We start from the raw sequence: 24,444 nt of genomic DNA on the forward strand, positions 1-24,444 counted from the left end.
AGAATACCATTTATTTAAATATTTTTGGATGTTTTCTATGTTTTCAAATATACGGATTTCAATTATAACAGAATACAAAGTATACAGTGCTCACTTTGTATTTTTTTTATTATAAATATTTGCACTGTAAAAAACAAAAATAGTATTTTTCAATTCACCTAATACAAGTACCGTAGTGCAATCTCTATGATGAAAGTTGAATTTACAAATGTAGAATTATGTACAAAAAAATAACTACATTCAAAAATAAAATAATGTACAACTGTAGAGCCTACAAGTCCACTTAGTTCTATTTCTTGTTCAGCCAACTGCTCAAACAAGTTTGTTTACATTTGCAGGAGATACTGCTGCCCACTTCTTATTTACATCGCCTGAAAGTGAGAACAGATATTCTCATAGCACTGTTGTAGCCAGCATCGCAAAATATTTACATGCCAGATGCACTAAAGATTCGTATGTCCTGTCATGCTTCAACCACGATTCCACAGGACATGCGTCCATGCTGATGACAGGTTCTGCTCGATAACAATCCAAAGTAGTGTGGAGAGATGCATGTTCATTTTTGGTTGATTTTCTTTTTTGGTGGTTCAGGTTCTGTAGTTTCCACATCAGAGTGTTGCTCTTTTAAGACTTCTGAAAGCATGCTCCAGACCTCATCCCTCTCAGATTTTGGAAAGCACTTCAGATTCTTAAACCTTGAATTGAGTGCTGCAGCTATCTTTAGAAATCTCTCACATTGGTACCTTCTTTGTGTTTTGTGAAATCTGCAGCAAAAGTGTTCTCAAAATGAACAACATGTGCTGAGTCATCATCCAAGACTGCAATAACATGAAATATATGGCAAAATGCAGGTAAAATAGAGCCAGAGACATAATTCTCTCCTCAGAAGTTCAGCTACATATTTAATTAATGCATTCAGCATGTAAGCACATCCTCTGGAATGGTGGCTGAAGCATGAAGGGACATCCGAATGTTTAGCATATCTGGCACGTAAATACCTTGCAAGTAAATACCTTGCAATGCCAGCTACAAAAGTGCCATGCAAAGTGACATTGTAAACAAGAAGTGGGCAGCATTATCTCCAGTAAACATAGACAAACTTGTTTGTCTTGGCGATTGGCTGAACGAGAAGTAGGACTGAGTGGACTTGTAGACACTAAAGTTTTGCATTGTTTTGTTTGAAAGTGTAGTTATGTAACCAAAAAAAATATCTACATTTGTAAGTTACACTTTCACGATAAAGAGATTGCACTACACTGCTTGTATAAGGAACTGAAAAATAGGGTTTCTTTTGTTTATCTTTTTATACTGCAAATATTTGTAATAAAAATAATATAAAGTGAGCAGTGCACATTTTGTATTCTGTGTTGTAACTGAAATCAGTATATTGGAAAATGTACAAAACATCCAAATATTTAATAAATTTCAATTGGTATTCTATTGTTTAATGATGCAATTAATCACAAATTATTTTTTTGAGTTAATCATGTGTGTTAACTGTGCTTAAATCGACAGCCCTAATAAAAACACATATCGATTAGAAAACTAACTTGGTCTCTCACTTGTGGGTCGGCAGGAACTACAATAGGAGCTGACCCACACAAGGCCTGCAATTTCCTTACCCTTCTCAGCACTACCAAAACCTCTTGATCAACTATAATTAACATCTCCTAGTCAATGTACACAGTTTCTTCTAAATTTACAGAAGGATACTAGTATTATTAACACCAATAGCAATTAAAAAGCTTCTTACTCTACACGCAAAAAAACAAACAAACAAACAAACCATCAATGTATAGAGAGCAAAGCCTTGTGGTTAGCAATGCTGCAGACACTGGGGGGGAAGAAGGGTAGAAATGGGGCATAAACTTTTCTTCACATTATAAATATTCAGCCACTCAACTCATGTTATTTCCTAAAGCTTCCAACAGCTGATTTTGACAATGATATCAAGAAAAAACAGTTTCTCTTGAATTTCACATAAGGCTCTTCCTTCTTCCATTTTCTGAAGGGCTTCTCATGTATGGAGTACCAAAAATAGACTTTTATAGATTAGAAACATTTGCAAAGTATTTTGTACATTATTAATTACAGTTGAACCCTGTTATCTCGACGGCCTAGGGGTTTGCCAAAAGCCGTCGAGATAACCAATGATCGAGATAAACCCCTATCCACCCCCCCACCCCCTCCCTGCCCCCTTACCGCGCTGCCTGCACGTGGCTGGATCCGGCAAAGCGGAGCCGGGCGGACGGGCGGGCGGCGAAGCGGAGCCGGGCGGGCAGCAGGCGAAGCCGGGACCAGGTATGTGGGGCGGGGACGGGCAGGGACCAGGTATGCGGGGCCGGGCGGGCTGGGAGAGGCAGGTAGCGGGTATGCGGGGGGGGGGGGGCGGCGACGCGGAGCCGGCGGGGCGGGCGGCAGGCGAAGCCGGGACCAGGTATGTGGGGCAGGGACGGGCAGGGACCGGGTATGCGGGGCGGGCGGGCGGGGACGGGCAGGGACCGGGTATGCGGGGCCGGGCGGGCGGGCGGCGAAGCGAAGCCGGGCGGAGGGGCGGGCGGCAAAGCGGGGACCGGCGGAGCCGGGCGGGCAGGCAAAGCGGGGACCAGGTATGCGGGGCGGGCTGGCGGGGACGGGCAGGGACCGGGTATGCGGGGCCAGGCGGGCGGGCGGCGAAGCGAAGCCGGGCGGAGGGGCGGGCGGCAACGCGGGGACCGGCGGAGCCGGGCGGGCAGGCGGCAGGCAAAGCGGGGACCAGGTATGCGGGGCCGGGCGGGGACGGGCAGGGACCGGGTATGCGGGGCCGGGCGGGCGGGCGGCGAAGCGAAGCAGGGCGGAGGGGCGGGCGGCAAAGCGGGGACCGGCGGAGCCGGGCGGGCAGGCGGCAGGCAAAGCGGGGACCAGGTATGCGGGGCGGGCTGGCGGGGACGGGCAGGGACCGGGTATGCGGGGCGGGGCGGGCGGGGACGGGCAGGGACCGGGTATGCGGGGCCGGGCGGGCGGGCGGCGAAGCGAAGCCGGGCGGAGGGGCGGGCGGCAAAGCGGGGACCGGCGGAGCCGGGCGGGCAGGCAAAGCGGGGACCAGGTATGCGGGGACGGGCTGGCGGGGATGGGCAGGGACCGGGTATGCGGGGCCGGGCTGGCAGGGACGGGCAGGGACCGGGTATGCGGGGGCGGGCGGGCGGCTGGGGATGCGGGGAGCGGCGGCTGGGGAACCGCGCGGCTGGAGAGCCAGGGAGCGGGCGGCTGGGGACGCGGGGAGCCGGGCTCGAGATATTAGGGTTGGGCAAATCGACATAACAGATGAGAAACCCATAAGATAAAGAGGGAGTTTGGCGGTTCCACTTGTAAAACCTCGAGTTAATAGGACTGGCAAGTTAACCGAGGTCGAGATAAATGGGTTCGACTGTAATATGCAAAATCCAAATACTTCAGGATTTCTTGGCTTATTGGGAGTGTTACCTCAAGATTTCCTGAACTGACTGAACCGCTTTACACTGCAGTTCTAATTTTACATGCTCATAAATAAACTCTTATATCTTCCCATACCTAATCCATTTTTAATGGATGTGAGGCAATTTGACGTATGCTTTCTATAGAAAAAGGAAATGGAATTTAATCTCCATTCTGTTAGTAAAAAATGTGGGTACAGGTCTCATACCCTAGGAAGTACAGCAAGTTCATGGTCTGGCTATAAGAGGAGGACTCAAGCATGGAAAAATCAATAATGGCATCCTGAGACAAGTACACATCAGATTATTTTAATGACTGTTTAACCAGCAAGAGACTGCAGGACAGGACCCCACCAACAGATTGCAGGATAGGATCCATATTAGGACTCCCACACACAGCCCTAAAAAACACATATGCTAGTTATTTCAGATACCTCTATTTAAATAAATACAAAACGTCTCTGAGAAACCTAGTAGAAAGTTACTGGATTCTGAGAGAGACAGATGATATCACATTCATTTCCATTGTAAGAGACTGAAGTCACAAGACTATTTGCCTACCTCTGACACATTCAATGCATTTGGGGATAGTTTTCAATTAAATTAACCAATGTCCTTGTTTCTCTAATCATTTGCCCATTTTATAGAGCTGGACAAACAATATGAATATTAGCAAATATATACAAAAGTAATGACATTTTTTCTAATAAAGTATTCTTTTGTATATATATTATTCACCCAGCTCTATGCAAGACTAACTTCACTGCAAGGATTAAAAAAAAAAAAAAACCACCACACCATACACCCAGGTGGATTATGAACCATTTATATTTTTCCCTCAACCAAAGAACACACAAGCTTTGAAACAAAACAAAACCCACAAGAATTAGCTCTAATCACACAATATTTATACATAATAAATAAATTTTGTAGTTAAAAGTTCTTCCCTTTTTGTTTTTCCATTTTACATTGTTTACAATACTGTCTTAATAGCTGAATACACTTTTATCCAACTGTGTTTGCTATCCTTCTCCATTTACCTAATCATTAACTTTTCCCCATTTCTCCTGCATTATGAGGCAATGTGTTTATGTTTATCATTTCATTGTGCGATAATGAAGATAATAAAACAGCTGTTTAAGAGCTCCTTCTGCTGGTTGGCTGCTTCTTTAACAACACAACAAAATATTGAAAGTCCTTATATTAAAAATGCTTTTATATATTTCTTTTGCAACCAAATGATTTGCTATGCAAACCAAAGTCTAGTCTCTAAAAATTACAAATTTTAAGTACCACAAATTTTGGTGCCAAATCTACTTAAACTCCCTTTACAAGGAGCAGGTTAGAATATGTAAAATCAGATACTTGCCCATCACGTAACCAAACTACGCAGAAGCCATTTGCTTAAACTTACACACTAATTTGTTCCATACTGTTTTACCCCTGGCTCCTCTGCCCCTCACACCATAATAAATGGTTTCACTCTTTACTTCAGAATGTAAATCTTCTTGGGAAGAAAAGGAGATTCTAAAGGCGGCTGACTAGAGAGTTTGCCTCATAGTGACAGGATAAACATACAGTCTCCCAACTGGATTTGTGCCATCCTTAGTCACGCACAGCTGGTGTTTGCTCACTAAAATACTCTGTTCATAAACAAGCAATCTCAATCCTATTATTGCTGGCATCTATTAATTCAAGTTGTTTCAACTATAATAAATTGTCTCTGGCCATGTAGCTTTCATAAATAGTCATTCCACTCTGAATACGAATCATCTGGCATAAAACCCAAAAATTCTTCTGAGTGCTCCTGGGGGAGCAGAACTAACTGCTGCTACATCAAAGGAACTAGAAGAATAGTCTGTCAAAACTAAGCAAGCAATTAAAAATAGGACACAAGAGTAAAACTTAAGTTACCTCCCTAAAAGTATAGATTTATACATCTCAGCACAGCCCCAAGAGCTTGCACAATTCTTAGCACTAATTAACTAATCCATATATAATAGGTAACTCACGGGTGCTACAAGTCTGAGGAGCCAGCACTAAGTCAAGACTACATTCCTAGCCTCTCTGGTCTTGCATAAAAAATAATAATAATAATAAAAAACTTTTATATTGGACATGAAGTTTTCATTAGATACCTAAATGAAATCCTGTTTAAAATTAAAATATTTTCTGTTTAATTAGTCAGGGGTGGGGTATATGGGGTGAGTTCAAAGGTAGTATCTCTGCGTAGCAAAAAGCCACACCCACAGGGGTGATTTGCTTGCACCTGGTCCTGGCAACTCACAACTCTCAGCAGTGGTCTGGGTGGCTGTGTGCGCATCACAGGCCCACACCTTGGGACCTTGCCTTGGCTTGAATGCTAAATCTACCGAGGGTAACTAATAGTGACAAACACTAGTGAAAGGGCATGTCTGGCCCACCAAGTGTACAAAAGTCTCCAACAGTGAAGTCAGCAAAACAAAGTATAACAAGGCAGAAAGTGCTATAGCAAGCTAGTGGATAGCTTACAGCAGTGTGGCAAACAAATTACGATACACTGGATCAACCAGAAAGCCAAGAAGTCATGGTTGAATACTTGGCAAATAGTGGATGATAGAAACCAAATGAAGAATGGAAGGAGAAACAAAAGCATGCCAGCTTGCTCATTGCCCAAACAAGAGCCAACTTGTTCATTACTCAGAAACCAAGGTAGGGGTGAAAAGTATGTGATCAGAACACACACAACAACACACAGAAAAGGGAATTACGTGATGAACTTGAAGGATAAGACATGTATAGGAACATGGAATACAAGAACATTACACCATGCTGGAGCACTTGCAATAATCTACTAATTGAAAAGATATGAGTGGGAAATCACTGGTCTATGCGAAACAAGATGGGAAGGCAAAGGACAATTCTATCACGATGAACTGATGGTGGACACTAGGACGGAGTTGCACTGGTGCTAAAGCAGAAGGCAAGCCAAGCTCTTAAGGCATTTCACATGATATCACCTCTTACACTGAAGGCAAAAAGTGTAATAGAAATGGGAGGCTTTAATGCAAAAGCAGGACTGGACTGGACTTCCTGAGCTCCAGCAATAGACAGATTTAGACTCAGTGAAGAAAACGAGAAGAAAAGCCACTAAATTTCTGCCTAATCAACAACCTGGTAATAACAAACAGGCTATTTCAACAAAGAAAGCTGCAGAGCAAATGGACTGGATATCACCTGATGGGCAAACAAAGAGATGACAGACTTTGTATTTGTGAATCACAGATAGAAATCAAGCGTGTTGTCATGCAGATCATTTGTGGCCAGTATCAGATCATATATTAGTGTTGGCATCAAATGAAGTCGAGACTGAGAACCGCCTAAAAAGTGCCAAGAACTAAGATTTATGACATGGACAAATTGAAAAAGCCAGACAATCTAAAAATACAAAAAAAGCCATGCAGAAAAACATCATGGCTCTGATGAAAGAAAAAATTAATGTTGAAGAGACATGGAACAGTGTAAAAAATGGGATTACAAGAGCAGCTGAACATGTAGTGGGCCAAAACAAAGAAAGTAGGGTGGATAACAGATGAAATGCTGAAGTTGAGTGATAAGTGTAGGAAGCTGAAGTAGAGTGAAAGAAAGACACTAGTCTAAGAGATTAGTACAATAGGTTGACCAGAGAGATAAAACAGAAAGCGGGGAGAGACAGAAACAACTGGATAAGCAAACAATGTAAGAATACATAAAGAGAAAGATAAGAGAACTGAGTCAGACATAAGTTGAAGATGGAAGTGAAAGAAAAGCTCAAGTAAATAACTGAGGATGAACGAGCAAAGAATAAGCAATGAAAAGAATATTTTGAAGAGGTGTAAAATGTGCAGAACACAGTAGATGAAATGGACTTAGAGAAGCTTCCCAATACAAATGAGGGAGAGCAGATACCAGAATTCTTAGAAAATAGTAGTAAAGATCTCGATAGAAAGTCTGAAAAAGAAAAAGGTGCTGGAAAATGACAACATAACCACAGAGCTGTTGCAAGCAGGTGAGAAACAAACAGAGGAAAAAGACAATGCACAAGCTGTTCAACAAGATTTACAAAGAAGACAATGTGCTGAGCTTATAGGGGAAAGCAATAATAGTACCAATCTATAAAGAAGGGAGGTAAGTGAGTCCATGAACCAAAGAGGAATTAGAGTGCCAGGCAGGGCCGGCTTTAGGACTGTTTGCCACGTGGGAGACAGAGAATCTAAGTTTGTCCAGGAGGAGGCTGGGAGGAGGAAGTCAAGAGTTGAAACAGCCAAGCGCCCAGACCACAGAAAAGAGAAACTGTGACCCACAGAGATTGGGAAGAGACTGTTTTAGTTACTACATGCTAATGACATAGCTCCGAGAATCGGTGTATTACATGACTCCGGTCTTGGTCATATAATGAAGACCTCTAGGGAAAAGGAAAACCAAGGGCAGATACTGCTAAGCTGCCCGAGACAAGGATGGGATGCCAGAGAGCAGGTGTATACATCTACAAGGATTTACAGAGAATAATTCACAAGGTAGGCAAAAGGCAAAACATTCGGACTGAAGATCAGCACAGAGAATGGGAACTGTCAAGATGACATAGAAAAATTGGACTAGCCACTACTGCATTTGGAAAATTCTGGAAGATCTGAAAGTCTGAAGACATTTCAAGAAACATGAAGCATACATGAGACAACTGTTGTGCCAATACTGCTGAACAAGTCAGAAAGCAGATAAATGAAATATATTGACTGCAGATGTGACCTGGCTGAGGGAAATAACAATTCAAGAAAGAAGACTGGAGATCATTCCTGGTGATACATACCAGAATGCAAGAAACTAGAAAGAAAGGAAGACCGAGGATGTGTTGGATAGACACAGAACTAAAAGGTTAAAAATGAACAAAACCGTAAAGCTGGTACAAGACAGAAAGCTGCAAAGGGTACTACTCCATTGTTACGTAGGTTCTTGTGGACCACAGAGGGCAATTTATGAATGTCAATGTGGGTTGCACTGGAAAAGTCATGATGCCCAGGTTTTCTGCTGATCACAAGTCTACACTCATGGACAGGCTGAGACACTGTTCCCACCAAGTGACATTGTCATAAATGGAATTACTGTCCCCACTGTTATTCTGGGGGACCCTGCATACCTCCTTTTTTACTAGGCTTATGAATCCATACCCTGATTTCAGAGGCCCTGGCAAAAGAGGATTTAATTACACACTCAGCAGGTGCAGAATGGTTGTTGAATGTGCTGTTGGGAGATTGAATCCCATTGGAGACATTTACAGAACCATTTGGATGCCAGTGTCTTCGACGCTGTCCACATTACCATGGCTTGCTGTGCTCTTCACAATCTTTGTGAAGCCAAAGGCGAGTCATTTCCCTCTGAACAGACCTATGACAGTGAGGGGCCACTGAATCAGCACTTTCTGGCTGAATGTACACCTACCACATCTGGAGCTGGATGCATCCAGGCAACAGAGGTCAGAGATGCTTTGTGTTCCCACATTGTGGACTTGTATGGCCCAATGGAAGAGAGGGAATAGTACCTTTATGAATGTGCTGGGAGGGCAGGGTACGGGGGCAGGTAGAGTGTTTGGGGAAGAGGTGTGGAATTTTGCCAATGCAATGTACTTATGAATGACATGACCACAGTATAGAACCATAGGGTTAGAAGGGTCCACAAGGGTCATCTAGTCTAACCCCCTGCCAAAATGCAGGATTTGTTGTCTAACCACCCAAGACAAATGGCTATCCAGCCTCCTTTTGAAAAACTTCAGTGAAGAAACTTCCACAACCTCCCTAGGCAGTCTGTTCCCTTGTCCTACTGTTCTTACAGTTAGGATGTTTTACCTGAGATTTAATCTAAGTCTGTATAGATCGATGTAAAAAAGTGATTGAAGTTTGAACTAATATAGATAACTATATTGAGGGAAAGTCTGTGCATACTAATTCCTAATTGTCCCTGCTCATGTGTTCACCTTATTATTTTGAATGATGTGAAGCAGTGACAGAAACAAACTTTCTTGATTAAATAAAAAAAATGTATAAACATGTGTTAGAAAAGTACAACATTCACCCATTGCCAGGCAGGTCAGCTGCCATTACCACACCAAAACCCCAGTAACAGCAGAACCTTACAGAAATCAAAAACAAAAAAAATCCCACTTTCACTATATGGCAGGGGAAGAGGACAAATTCCTGCTTAAATTTTAATCCAGTGGTTAGAGTACTCACCTAGAATGAGCGAGACCCTCCAGTTCAAGTCCCCCATTCTCCTGAGAGAAGAAGAGATTTGAACAGGCATCTCCCACCTCTGAGGTGAATGTCCTAAACACTGGGCTATGGGATATTCTGATGTAGTGCTCTCTCAATCTCTCCTGTTGAAACTGTTCCACTGTGCATAAAATAATGAAAAACTCATTGGGCCAGAGAGAGAGAGAGAGAGAGAGAGCAAGCATGAGGATCACTCTAGCTTTTTATTTAGAGCACTCACCAGGGAGATGGGAGATCCAGAATCCAACTCCCTGCGCTCCAATGACTTTTTAAAATTACTTATCAACAGTGGAACAACTTCAACAGAAGCGACCAGCAGAGCCTTACATCAGATTATCCCATAACGCAGTAGATAGCGCATTCCCTTCAAAAACTGCAACTCCCTGTTCAAATCCCATCTCCGATGGAAGAGGAACTTGAGCATCTCCCATATCCCAGGTGAGAACTCTAACCACTGGGCTAAACGTTACGAGGAAAGTTGTTCTTCTCCCCCAGCTTCTTGTAAAAGCAGCATATGCATCTAACCCCAAAAAGAGTTTGCAGCTGAGAATCCCAAACAGAGGGAAGCGCTTCCCTTCAACCTGGACTTGGGCTCCAAACTGCTAAGGGGTAGGGCTTAGAACACAACCTTCACATTGGCACTTCCCATTGGCTAGCTTAGGCAGGTTGTCACCTAGCATGCTGGCTTTTGTGCATGCTATTTGGAGGTGTCTACATCTCCCCATTCATTGTATAAGGAGCCCTAGCCGCCTAACTCAGGCTTGATGAATCCCAGTGATTTTGTAGGTACTTAAAATTTAGGCATCATCATGCCTAAGTTTCTTTCTGAATCTAGTCCTATATGTATTTGCTCTATACAGCAGCTAATGCCTTATCCATACAAACAGTATTTTATAGATCTTCCTTTGCTCTTAGATATAACGGATACTTGCATAAGACAAAGAACCTGGCCTACTTCTGAGTTGACTTACTTCAATGGAACTACTCCAAATTTACAGGTTTCAGAGTGGTAACCGTGTTAGTCTGTCAGCAAAAACAACGAGTAGTCCTTGTGGCACCTTAGAGACTAACACATTTATTTGGGCATAAGCTTTCGTGAGTTAAAGCCCACTTAAGCTGATGCCCAAATAAATGTGTTAGTCTCTAAGGTGTCACAAGGACTCCTCGTTGTTTTTCCCAATTTACAGTGGCTGGTAAGCCCTCTTATTCTTAACAGTACGCTGGTTCCAGCTGCCCATTTCTGACCTGAAATTACAATTTTAGCTTTGTGATATCACAAGTTACAGTAATAATCTTGTGTTAGCCTTTACAAAAAACTGACTAAGGCTTCAGGGAGATATTTAGTTCCTTTTTCTTCAGCCTTTCATTTCAAGTATTTTTGTATATTAATTTCTCCCATAGAAGAGTAAACCTCTGTTACCATTATCTATCACCTACACAACTTTTTTTTCCAAATCGGTATCATGAAAAAGTAAACTCAAGCCTGTGCCAATAGCCACTAGTATGGACCTATGTGCCCTTGCAGAATCCAGCAAACTCACGGAGACACTGATAGGGGCAGAGGACAGTGCTAGCCAACCCAGGTGAAGGATCAGGTCTACTGACTCATTCACTGTGTCAACAAAATAAACAAATCAACATAAAATGTAAAATGCTATGAGAAATAAAGGAATTTACTCAGAGTAAATACTTTGATTTCATTTAACTAGTGGCCCCCACTAGTAACTTTTTATTTACATCACTCACAACAAACTAGGTTTATTTTAAGTTTGATAACTAATTGTTCACCTACCGAATCATGTGCTGCTAATGCAAGGGCTATGTTTACTGTAAGGAAAGAAAGGAAAAAAAAGTTAATCACAGCATAATTTTATTTCCCAAATATTTTACAATATTATGAACCTCCACAAGAAGGGAAGAGACATCTAATATAAATATTGAACATGTGATTACAATTGCCACCTTAGTTCTTAAGGCTTGTCTTCACTGCAACAGTTTGGGCATGTCTTCACTGGCAACGTTAAAGCACTGGCCACGGCCGCATGTAGCGAGGAGAGACTCACCGCTGTGCACCTCTTGCTGTCATCCTGGGAGTTAGCTCTTCTCCAGCCGTTTGAGCGCCTTCTGCAGGCTGATGTTCCACTTTCACTTGGCCCCCATGTCCCTCCTGGACCCAGTGCCTCGTTGTCTGGGTGCTGCCCCCTGGCCATACACCCCTCAGTCTCAGGGTCTCCCCTCTCCAGGGAACCCCCACCCCCTATCCCCACCTCGCCTTAGTCGTAGGCTATTGTCAATCACCAACTAGCCCCCGTGCCCTGGGGCAGACTGCAGTGTAAGCCACTCATCATAGGCAAGGTTCGGTCTGGACTTGCTGCCTCTCTCTGCAACCCAGTGCTTCTGTGGGGCCTTGGACAAGGTCCGGCAGCCTGGGGAGTTGCCAGCCTGGAGCTCCCCAGCCCCTCTGGCCTTTCCCCAGCCCTGCCTCACTCTGGCACCCTGAGCTTCCCTGCAGCCAGGCCCCTCTCTCTCTCTGAAGGCAGAGAGAGACTGTTTGGGCTTTGGGCCCACTGCCCTCTTATAAGGGCCAGCTGGGCCCCTATTAAGCCAGCTATAGCTGTGGCTGCTTCCCAATCAGCCCAGCTTTCAGAGCTGCAGCCCTCTCCAGGGCTGCTTTTACCCCCTGCAGCCCTCCTTAAGGGCTGATTTCAAGCCCTTCAGGGCAGGAGCGGGTGACCACCACACTACACCACGCTTTAACATGGCTATGTAGTCGTGGCATAGGGCTGGTAGACAGCTCTCCCAATGCTGTTAAAAAAAAAAAAAAAACACCACTTTCACGAGGCTACCAGCTACCAGCGCTGGTGCACTGTCTACACTGGCACTTTACAGCGCTGAAACTTGCAGCGCTCAGGGGGTTGTTTTTTCAAACCCCTGAGCGAGAAAGTTGTAGCACTGTAAAGTGCCAGTGTAGACAAGCCCTTAGCTCAAGTCAGTAAACTTGAGTTAACCACCTAGCTCCAGTGAGAGCAAACCAACACAGGAGCTATAGAGTGATTGTTTCAGCAGCACATAGTGACTGGATTAGCATCTGATGAGTTGTTGTAACTCAAGATGCTGTATCTCCATTGCATGATCAGCTCCAGCATTAGCAGCACTTGAGCTTCAACACCCCCACACTCCCTAAAGGGCTAACTAGTTTGATCTTAAAGCACCACTTAGCTCAAACTAGGGATTTGTGGGTGAATGGAATGTGATTAGGGGCAAAACTCGAGTCATAGCTCAAATTAATAATGCAACGAAGGCAAGCCTTTAATTTCTAAGAGACAGTGCAAAATAAAAAGTTTTTCAAAATGTACTCTACCAAAAGAAAACTTGAGAAAAATCTTTGCAATTTCTATTAGAGAATTTAATACCAATTTGATTTTTTAAAAGGCATAACAGGTTGTACTTTAATAAAAAATTCATACAGATTTCCTTACCATGCTCTCCACTAACCCTTTTAATTTAGTGACCAATGACCTGCCTTTAAAAACAGGCTTGTGCCATTTTTTGCTTGCATGATTTTTTTTTTTTAAATAAAGTTCACATTTTCTGTTACAGGAACAAAAACAGGTTTTTGCTTGATTGTTACTTTAAATTTCAAATCTTATCTACCCTGGAAGCATCTATAGCAGTGCTGCTTGGGAAATTTTCAACAATGGGGGAGAGAGGGGAAGACAATAAAAGCAGATTCATCAAAACAAACTTTTGCAGGAACATTCCAGTTTTGACAAAATTTACTCAAGAAAGGTTTCTCAGGTCCAGTTTGGAATTTCTGGCCAAAACCAGAGAGAAAGAAAGAGAGACATTAAAACATCAACCTGATGGCTAGGGCTTTCATCTAGGATGTGGAGACCTATGTTCAAATTGGTGATCTGAATCATCCTAATAGCCAGGCTATTTGCTGTTCTCCATTGGGTAGGCCTGTCTGTCTCACTCTCTTACTTCAAAAAGTCTCAAGTTCGCCCTAATGCAGAAGAGGAACATTTTTGAACCAGTGAAAAATTTTCATAGAATGGGAAAACTGTTGTCCACCCAACTCTAGTGTGGAAGCAATTTAAGAACTTGTGTAATTTGACAAGAGACTGAATACTGAACAATTGAGAAGGACTTTTAGTCAGATGGTTTACAGTTTTTATATTTTTGTTTGTTTGTGTCAACCTTTATTTAACTCTAGTACTTGGAAAGAAAGGATGTTTTTATGAAAGAGTCAACAATGCAACACCTTCAACTAAGATACAAGGCCCTCAACAAAACCAGAAGATTACTTGACCTTCCTGATAGTTCCAAGTTAAAAACAAGCATTAAAAAAAATTTAAATAAAAACCTCTTTAGGCCTTCTTTATACATTATTAAAAAAAATTAAAAAGGGCCACAAACCCAAGTTCAATTCTCTAAAGCAGCTCCAGTCTTTTTGGTAACAAGAAGGAGATTGGTATATCTCCTAGAACAGGAAGGGACCTTGAAAGGTCATCAAGTCCAGCCCCCTGCCTTCACTAGCAGGACCAACTCTTGATTTTTGCCCCAGATCCCTAAGTGGCCCCCTCAAGGATTGAACTCACAACCCTGGGTTTAGCAGGCCAATGCTCAAACCACTGAGCTATCCCTCCCCCGAGGGAGGGATACTGTTGCAAGGTTGGCAGGTCAAGGAAAAGTTTAAACAAATTACAAAAAATGGAATGGAAGTGGAAGAGAGGCATGAAGAGAGAGGTAGGAAGGAATAAACATAAACCACGTAATAGGTGGATGGAAAACAATACAAGAGAAGAAAAACACCAAAAGGATAAAAATAAGAAGAAAAGCTTTTTCCCACAAAATAGCACCTCCTCTCGGTCACTGATAGGAACTGCTGTTTCCAGAAGATCCAGATCAGGTATGTGAAAGTGACAGAAGAAACTGGGAAGTTGATTTGGCTTCTCGTAAAGGTAGAAAAGTTATAAGGCAATGGGAGAAAAAGAGAGAAACATCATTCAACAGTAAACACAATAGCTGATTAAGAAATGGTCTTGGACAGCCTTTCCCTGGGACTCACATCCAGTTATCCTAAAATGGAGGGGTGGTTGAGGCCGGAATGCAAGAGTACTTAAGCAATGAAAAATGAGGGAAACTAAGGCTCAGAGATACAGAAGTCAAAGATGGGGTGCTGAGGTCTGCAAAGCAGTCGCATAAATCTGTAGAAATATCTCCCCAAGCATCCTTTAACAAAAAGGACAGGGTACACAATTTTAAAGGCAAGTTAATCCCAGATTTCAGCAGCGATGCAATGGGCTGAATAAAAATTCTGCAATTATTTGACCTTCAGATATTCATCTTAACACTGAAATTTATTCTCATTTTGACAAATGAGCACTCAGAAACTGCTTTATCTTCTCAGTACACATATGCAATACTCATTGAAAGGAGACTATAGCTCCAAAACACCAATCCTTGGACAGTGAATTTAGATTTAAACTACATCTTTGATATTTATTACTTAGTTATGTAGTCTGAGAGTGCAGTCTATTTACATGGTCAAAGAACTGGCATCTCTGCCCATATTTAAAAAAAATATATACAGAATTTAAATTAACTTCATCCAGACACCAATAAGTAGACATGTTCATTTGTGGATATAAAGGAGTAAGTTGTTTTTATTGTTGGAAAGCCAACTTTACAAACCAGACTATCAACAACCTAACTAAGAACAGTGAATGACAATCACCAGCCAGCAAGCACATTGTAAAGAAATGCACAGATTGATTATTCTTCATGATGTGTCTGTAGAGAGGTGAAATCTAAAATAAGGAAATTCACTTAATCCGTACTTCAGTTTACAATCATTATAGCAATTCCAATTAAACATGTCTGTGTTTTGTTTTTGTTTCTTTAATTTAACAGCTTGTCCTTTCCGTGCCTGGCAACCCAGAAAATAAACTATAATATATATCGAGAGAGAGAGAGAGAGAGAGAGAGAGAGAGCGCGCTATGACCATCTTATTTAGAATATAGATTCTGAACAAAGAATCTGAGGATTTCACCAAGAAATATATATTAAAAAAAATAGGCAACATTCAGTTAAAGGGATATTACCTTCTTAATATGGATTCTGGAAGAGAGATTTTTAAATGGATTTACAAAGAGAAATATTTCCCCAAGTAATTTTAATGTCAGCAAGACTTTTTTATTAGTAGTATTAAACAAACCTCTGCAGTGTTATCAGCCCAAATGTAACATCATAGTTCTATTGCCTAGGAATCATAGTTAAAGGTCAATCATTAGTTTGAAATCTAGTTAGATGGGGCAAAAAAGGAGTCAAAGCCATTTCAGGTACTATATAGACTTGTGAGGTCCCCTACCAATTTTTGTGGTTTGCAATCACTGTACTGTTTTCCCTTGGGTAATGTCCACACAAACAACTGAGAAAACTGACAAAAGGTCCTTTTCCTGCCAGCTTCCCTACATGGGCAGATCCCCGCCTCCCTCTGAAGAAAATGAGTCTCCACGTGTGTCAGAAGTCCACCTGCACTGAGCAGCTTGCACAATGGTCTAACTTAGATCCTGATCCTGCAGTACAGTGTATTTATAGGCAGACCTCTGCATCCATGTGGAGCTACTTTGAACACAGGGAGACCCTACAGAGGTGTAAGGGCCTATCCAAAATGACTGGACTAAAGGATCAAGGCATATGAACTCTACATGGTACACAGTGAAACTGACTCTTACACAAAGTGTTGTGATTGTCAAATGCAGAAAGACAGACAGATGCTTTCTCCTCCGCCCCCCACAATCTTGTTAAAATAATCTTAGGCATTGTTTGCACAATTATAGATGAAAAACATTCAAACTGACAGTGTCCTTTTAAACTCTTGCAGACTGAATAGAAGTGAAACTGACTTGCACGGTTTCACAGTTTCAGACTGAATGAAATACAAAAAATTGCCTAAGAGCTGAAAAGTAAAGTAGATTTTTTAAATGCTTTTAGTTTTTACTAATACTGCTGTACTGCAGATCTTTAATAAAGATAAATATGCATGTTTTTATTTTGCTGTTTACTGCCTGTGTAATTTTTTTTGTTTATTGATGTATTTGTATAAATATACCAAGCTCTTATGCATGTTATAAAACAGAAATAAATACCAGCACAATAATAAAAATGGATGACAGAGCAAACACAAAAACTTACCTGCTGTTGTTGACTTTCCAACTCCCCCTTTTCCAGAAGCAAAAACTAGTACCTGCTTAACTCCTTCTATTGGCTTTTGTTTTGGAAGTCCTCGAGACATGATTTGAGCACGTTTTTCTTTTAGAAATTCATCATTGGTGCTTGATGACTTAAACAAAACAAAACAAAAAAAACCACATATATACTCGTTTCAGAGTAGCAGCCTATTCTTCCGCAAAAAGAATAGGAGTACTTGTGGCACCTCAGGGACTAACAAATTTATTTCAGCATAAGCTTTTGTGAGCTGCCCATGAAAGCTTATGCTCAAATAAATGTGTTAGTTTCTAAGGTGCCACAAGTACTCCTGTTCTTTTTGCACATATATACTGTTTTGTTACCAGTCCTGTAGTCTTTGAAAGAAAAAATTTCAAAGAAGCTGGATTCCAGGAAAGTAACAGTCACATTAAGACTCAGTGGCCTTGCCTACACTTTTGCATGCGAGTAGTCCTATTTATTCAGTGGGAATTATCTTGTGTGTACAGTTACTCATATACATCTTGCAAGATCAGAGCCTAATTCAGGAGTGATCCGACTGACGTCAGTGAAGTTACAAGTGTGCAAAACTGGTGAAGTATTGCCAGCCTCAAAATGTTCAAAAATCACAAACTGCACACCCAAAAATTTATGAGTTTAACTTAAAAATCCTGAAATTTCTAACTTTTAGATTCTTTTTATTTTGTGCTTTTCTCTACAACCATGTGAGAAGGAAGGAAGAAAGGAAGAAATTCTCATTTACTTATATGAATCCAGGTGCTGGGGCCTATGCGACATAGATGGTCCACCAGCTGCCATTGGCATTTTATGCACCATGTCATCTAATCCTACTCAGAAGAGCAAATCAAGCTGACCCACTGATTAAAAAGGCAGAGGGTGCTGGTGGCCCTTCTACAGTAGGGATCCCAGCATTACTAACACCAATGAATCTGAACCACTCTTAGCAACAGTGGGTAATTTTTAACATTGATAAGACTTTGCCTGAATCTAACTAAACCAGTTTTACATGTGTAACATCACTAATGTCACTGGAATTACTCCTGATTTACACTGGTTTTACACAAGAACAGAATCAGATCCTAAAATTTTCTATGTCCTGCAGACACCCTTCTGTATGGTATATAAGGAATTTCAGCTAGGAGTTTGACCCATATACACACACGCCAGTCAATGTCTTGCCTGTCACCGGGGCAATCTTAGACAAAAGTATAACAAATAGACACTTGAGGCCCTATAATTCTGGAGAATTGTCTGTGGGCCAACCCAAGAAACACTCTACCATTGGCAGTTCATCTTCTGGGTCCTGTTGCCTGACTAATGTCTTGTCTACAGGGGGAAACCGACAGCATATCAATAGCAGAATAACTATTGAGCTGCAGCTATTCTGGTGTAACTCCCCTGGCCACTCTATTCCAGAATAAATGTGACTTTATTCAAGAACAATTACTCCAAAGGAGTGGAGTAATTATTCTAGAATAACAAGGAGTCCGGTGGCACCTTAAAGACTAACAGATTTATTTGAGCATAAGCTTTCAGGGGTAAAAAACCCACTTCTTCAGAGGCATGGAATGAAAATTACAGATACAGGCATAAATATATACTGGCACATGAAGAGAAGGGAGTTACCTTACAAGCGGAGAACCAGTGTTGAAGGCCAATTCAGTCAGGGTGGATGTGGACAGGGTTTGTTACAGAGACACCTCTGGCCATCACGTACAGCCCCCAGCAAAAACCTCTCCAGCACATCATCAACGATCTACAACCTATCCTGGAAAATGATCCCCCACTCTCACAGGCCTTCAGAGACAGGCCAATCCTCACATAGACAGCCCCAAAACCTGAAGGAAATACTCACCAGAAACTACACCCCACACCACAGAAACAGCTAACCCAGGAACCAATCCCTGTAACAAACCCTGTTGTCTCCTCTGTCCCCATATCTACTCTAGCTACACCATCATAGGACCCAACCACACCAGCCACACCACCAGAGGCTCAGTCACCTGCACATCTACTAATGTGATATACACCATCGTGTGCCAGCAATGCCCCCTGCCATGTACATTGGTCAAACTGGACATAAAAGGATAAATGGATACAAATCAGACATCAGGAATAGTAACATACAAAAGCCTGGTCACTCAATAACAGATTTAAAAGTAGCCGTTCTTCAACAAAAAATACTTCAAAAACAGACTGCAAAGAGAAACTTAACACCATCAGAATAGGGAGTGGGAGTGGCTGGCTCACTACAAAAGCAATTTTCCCTCTCTTGGTATTGACACTTCCTCATCAATTACAGTAACTCCTCACTTAAGGTTATAGTTATGTTCCTGAAAAATGTGACTTTAAGCGCAACGATGTTAAGCGAATCCAATTTCCCCATAAGAATTAATGTAAATGAGGGGGTTAGGTTCCAGGGAATTTTTTTTCACCAGAAAAAAGACTATATACATTTATAAACACACACACACAGAATATAAGTTTTAAACAAACAATTTAATACTGGTACACAGTGATGATGATTGCGAAGCTTGGTTGAGGGTGAAGTCAGAGGGTGGGATATTTTCCAGGGAATGCTTTACTGCTAATGATGAACTAGCAATTGGCTGAGCCCTCAAGGGTTAACTCTCACAGTCTACAAGGCAGCAGGAATGGAGGGAGGGGAGAGATCATCACAGACAGAGACACACTGTGTGTGTGAGAGAGCCATGTGCATTTCCCCTTTAAGTACACTGCCTTGTTAATCAGATCAGCTTGCTGAGACCACAGTTGCTGCTACCAGCAAGCTTCCTCTGTCCTGAGCCCTGTGGTGTGTTCCCCCTGCTCTATGGAAGATGGGTTAAGCAGGGGGGAGGGGATCACCCTGACATTAGCCCCCCTCTTCCTCCCCTCCCCCCACACTGCAAGCAGGAGTCTCGGGGAGCAGCTCCAAGGCAGAGGGCGGGAACAGCACATGTCAGTGGGGGCAGGCCTGCTGGGCAGCTGCCGCACAGAGAACTTAGAGGAGCAGGGAGCTGATAGGTGGGCTTCCGGTCCATGCTGGTTCCAAGCCCCCACCAGGGCCACCGAGGATTCAGGGGGCCTGGGGCGAAGCAGGGGAGCTGCAGCGCTTGTACTCACCCAGCAGTGGTCCGGATCTTTGGTGGCATTTCGGCAGCAGGGGGGCCCTTCAGTCGCTCTGTGTCTCTGACAGCACTGAAGGGCCCCCCGCCGCCGAAATGCCGCCAAAGACCTGGAGCGACTGAACGGCCTCCCACCACCGAAGACCCGGACCACCGCTGGGCCAGGGCTCGTTGGGCCCCTGTGGGATCTGGGGCAAATTGCCCCATTTGCCCCCTCTCTGGGCAGCCCTGCCCCCCACCAGCTAGCTGCAACAGGCTGTTCTTCCTGCAAGTAGTGGACAAAGCAGGCGGCTGCCAAATTATGTTAGAAGGGAGCATTGCACAACTTTAAACGAGCATGTTCCCTAATTGATCAGTAACAAAACAACATTAACTAGGACAACTTTAAGTGAGGAGTTACTGTACTGGGAGTGGACCACATCCATCCTGACTGAATTGGCCTTCAACATTGGTTCTCCACATGGAAGTTAACTCACTTCTCTTCATGTGCCAATATATATGTATGCCTGTATCTGTAATTTTCACTCTATGCATCTGAAGAAGTGGGTATTTTACCCATGAAAGCTCATGCCCAAATAAATCTGTTAATCTTTAAGGTGCCAGCGGACTCCTCTGTGTTTTTGTGGATACAGATTAACACGACCACCCCTCTGATACCTCATTCCAGAATAGCCTGTCCTCAACAGCAAAACAGCGACAGCACAAAAGTTATTCTGCTCTAGCTATGCCGATCAATTTCCCCCCATGTAAACAAGCCCTAAGAGAAAGCCCCTTACCATGAGCAGCAAATATATCCTTATGGCCTGTGCTGCCAGCCCCTGAGAAATAAAGCTCTCGCGGGACTGGCAGAAAGGGGAGGACCCGCTCCCTCAAGCGACCCAGCAGCACCGAGGGGGTCAGGGCACTGGGAGACCCAGTCCCCGCAGGCACGAAGCATGATGAGACCTGGCCCACTGTGGGGCGAACGCATCCCCTACGCTAGGGGCTGGGGTCCTGCGAATGGGCCTTTCAGGGACCCAAAACGGGGCCTATTTCCCTACGGGATCCACCCCACAGTCCCTGTGGCGGCTGCTAGTGGCCCCCCACTCCACGTGGCCACGGCGCTCCCCGGGCAGCTCGGCGGGGCGCGGGCAGACGTGCCCCACCCCGGTGTTTGCGCGCCCCGCCGCCCGTACAAACACAGCCGGGGCGGAGCCAGCGCCAAGGGAAGGGGGCGTGGCGGCTCCGGTCCTCCTGGCTGCACTTACCGCCGAGCGAGAGGAGAAGGCAGCGCTGCCCCAGCCCTGCAGGCGGCGCGGAGCCGCGGGGCAGAGCCCGGCGCATAGCGCCCGGCACCACGCATGGGACACCATCTCCTGCGCCGTCCCCTGCCCCGGGCGCGCTGAGATGGCGCCGCTTAACCCCGCCTCAGCAGCCCGCCCCCTTCCCCGGTGCGGGCTGCCGGGACCCGTCTAAACCGCTGAGCTCCGCTCCCTCAGAAAGGGGCCGTCCGCTGGAGGCGCTGAACTCAAACCCCGCGCCCCGGGAGCGGAGGCTGCTCAGCGCCTCCCTGGCCTCAGTCAGGCCCGTGTGATTTGTACATTTAAAGGGCTCCACGGGAGGATGTGTGTCAGTGGCAAAACCCTTGCCGGGCGTGCACCTTGGCACTGCAGAGGTAGGGTCCTGGCATTATACTGGTTCATAGGCAAAGGCCACACACGGTGCAATATACATTTTCAAACAAGAGGGAACTGTTTCTTCGTCAGAGTTTATCATCATGACACGCCACAAGGTGTGTGTCTACCACAGGCGCCTGTGGATACAGAGTCATCCTGATTCTCTTTTGGCACAGGCTAAAGATAATGGTCTCTTCATGTATTAAGGGTCCCCCCCCCATCTGTTGCCTAATGCTTTGCAAGCCATGAGAAGGAACTGCTAGCAAGAATGCTATAAAAATTAGTTAATGCTTTAAAAAATATATAAAAACCTTTGCTTCAGTGTTTTAAGGGAGCAATTAGGGTGACAATTTCTTGCATCTTCCACTGAAGCACTTGGTGGAAACTTTTAACAGTGCGAGTAATTAACCACTGGAACAATTTACAACTTTTAAATTGTGATTGAGTGTTCTAAAGATGGCCTCTAGGAATTATTTTGGAGAAGTTCCAAAGGACTCGTCTAGCCTTAGAATCTATGCTGGTCACTGTTGGAGACAGGATACTGGACTAAATATAGCACAGGTCTGATGTGGTATGGCAATTCCTGTGTTCCAATTAGGGTGTGCATTCCCAAGCAGTGACCATGGAAAGAAGCTGTGACAGAATAGTTTCCTGTGATATTGTGGACATCTTACTGAAGTAAATTAGGAGTTCTTTGTATTCAAAATGAAAATGTTTATGGATTCTTGTGGGATTATCTGTAGGGGGAGACATGATTAATGTAAACCCTGGGAAGTGTTATGGATTCAAAGGATTATTTTAAACAATGTGCTAAGAATAAACTTTTAGTTGAGTGGGTTTCCCAGGAAGAGGTGTATGCAAATTGACCCATTCTGGTTGTGCAAGAACTCAGCCTTTTGAAGTTCGCCTTGAGGAGGGGCCCTTTGTGTACTGCTCGTCTGTTATGTGAGGACAAGAGCAGAAGCCCAAACTGCATAAAGGAGTGATTCCCAGAGTTACAAATGTTCTGGGCAACAAGTGTTATGAACCCATACCCCAGGAAACCCCCTCTGTGATGCTTGAAGGACTGATTCCTACCCAAGTCTCTGTTGGGGCTGGGGTGATCTTTGTTAAGCTTATAAGCATGCAGGTAGGTTTTTATATGCTTTCTCTGTAATGCTTTACCTTAAGAATAAAGTGCTTGCTTAGGAAAAGCTGTGTGGTTCTTTATACCAATGGGCAATTACATTGTTTATAGCCTCTGAGAAGAACTTAAAGCTGGTCTGCTTAGGCAGTCTCACTTGCTGGTGACCTCACAGTGTAAGCAGGGAACTGTGCAGCCTGGAAAAATCTCAGTCAAGAGGGAGAGAGATTCAGGCCACTTCTCAAGAGAGGAGACAGGAGCGTAGAAGTGGATGCCTATGCTGGACCATGTGCATGGTAATATGTGCACAAGTGCTCTGAACTGTGACAGAAGCATAATCAAAACAGTTCCTTATTAACATTTACAGAACTACCAATACCACGAATGAAACACTGGTGGGTGGTGGCATACGTTAAAAAATCAACTTTGACACATACCTTTCATAGAGTTGTTATTTATTGCCTTAAAATGGGACTGATCACACTATACTGTTTCATGAGTAAGGCTACGTTTTAGTCACAGGTATTTTTAGTAAAAGTCATGGACAGGTCACAGGCAGTAAACAAAAATTCACAGCCTGTGACCTGTCCATGACTTGTACTATATACCCCTAACTACTACTTGGGCCAGGGTGCTGCAGGAGCTTGGTGGGGGTGCTGGGAGGTGGTCCAGGATCCCCACTGGTGCTGGGGGGGGCCAGGCAGCAACGCACGACTCGGGACCCTAGCTGGTGTTGGGGGTGGGTTTGGTGGGGCTGGCAGGCTCCCTACCCGGCTCCACATGTCCCTGCAACTTGTGGGGGAGGGAAGGCCAGGGGGGGCTCCGTGCACTGCCCCGCCATGAGCTCCAGCTCCACAGCTCCCAGTGGCCAGAAACCATAGCCAATGGGAGCCTCAGGGGCTGTGCCTGCAAGCAGGGACAGCATGCAGAGCCCCCCTGGCCCCTCGGCCTAGGTCAGGAGCTGCAGGATCATGCCAGCTGCTTCTGGGCACCATGGACTTCCGTGACCTCTGTGACAGACACACAGTCTTATTCATGAGACACCCACGTGATGCCCATGATTCCACAACGTGGTTTGTTGCTGTCCATGCTGGCAAGACCAAACCCTATTTATACATAATTCCCCAACATAGTAAATTTTGCATTGTGGCTAGTCCCTTGAAAAGGACTGAAAACCTAAGACACAATTATCTTTTTGTTTACACCAGTTTAAAGCAGGAGTAAATCAATAGTGTATAATCTGTTGACTTTACTATAGTCTGTTGAGTTATGTTAGCGTAAAACTAGTGTGACAGGAAAGTCAGGTCTGTGGCAAAAATACTGTTGAAGTCCTGACTACAGAGGCCAGCCAAACTGTATTTTAATTCAGTTTCTTTGGAATTCAGTTTAAGCCAAGTTCTCATGCAAGGCCCAATTTTGCAAACCCTTACGCTCATGAATAGTCCTTATTCTATGCTAGTATTAACACTGAAGTAATTCAGACCCTTGCAGGTTCACACCTTTAGTTTTCAAATATAAACCCCAATGTGTAGTTAGTGTTCCACTGTTGTAGATACTTGCAGTCTGCGATGGTT

At 43.9% G+C, this 24,444-nt stretch overlaps 1 protein-coding gene across 1 annotated transcript in view; it reads right to left on the reverse strand.

Moving 5' to 3' along the window:
• NUBPL (nucleotide binding protein like) overlaps positions 1-21,104 on the reverse strand; it is a 152,770-nt gene extending 131,666 nt beyond the window's left edge. The window contains 4 exon segments of the mRNA XM_045016996.1: positions 11,526-11,560; positions 16,935-17,082; positions 20,869-20,906; positions 20,909-21,104. Coding sequence (XP_044872931.1) covers positions 11,526-11,560; positions 16,935-17,082; positions 20,869-20,906; positions 20,909-21,062 — 375 coding nt within the window. The 5' untranslated portion in view covers positions 21,063-21,104.
• Between the last annotated feature and the right edge of the window lie 3,340 nt (positions 21,105-24,444).

The sequence above is a fragment of the Mauremys mutica genome, chromosome 4 (assembly GCF_020497125.1).
Source record: "Mauremys mutica isolate MM-2020 ecotype Southern chromosome 4, ASM2049712v1, whole genome shotgun sequence".
NCBI classification, from domain to species: Eukaryota; Metazoa; Chordata; order Testudines; family Geoemydidae; genus Mauremys; species Mauremys mutica.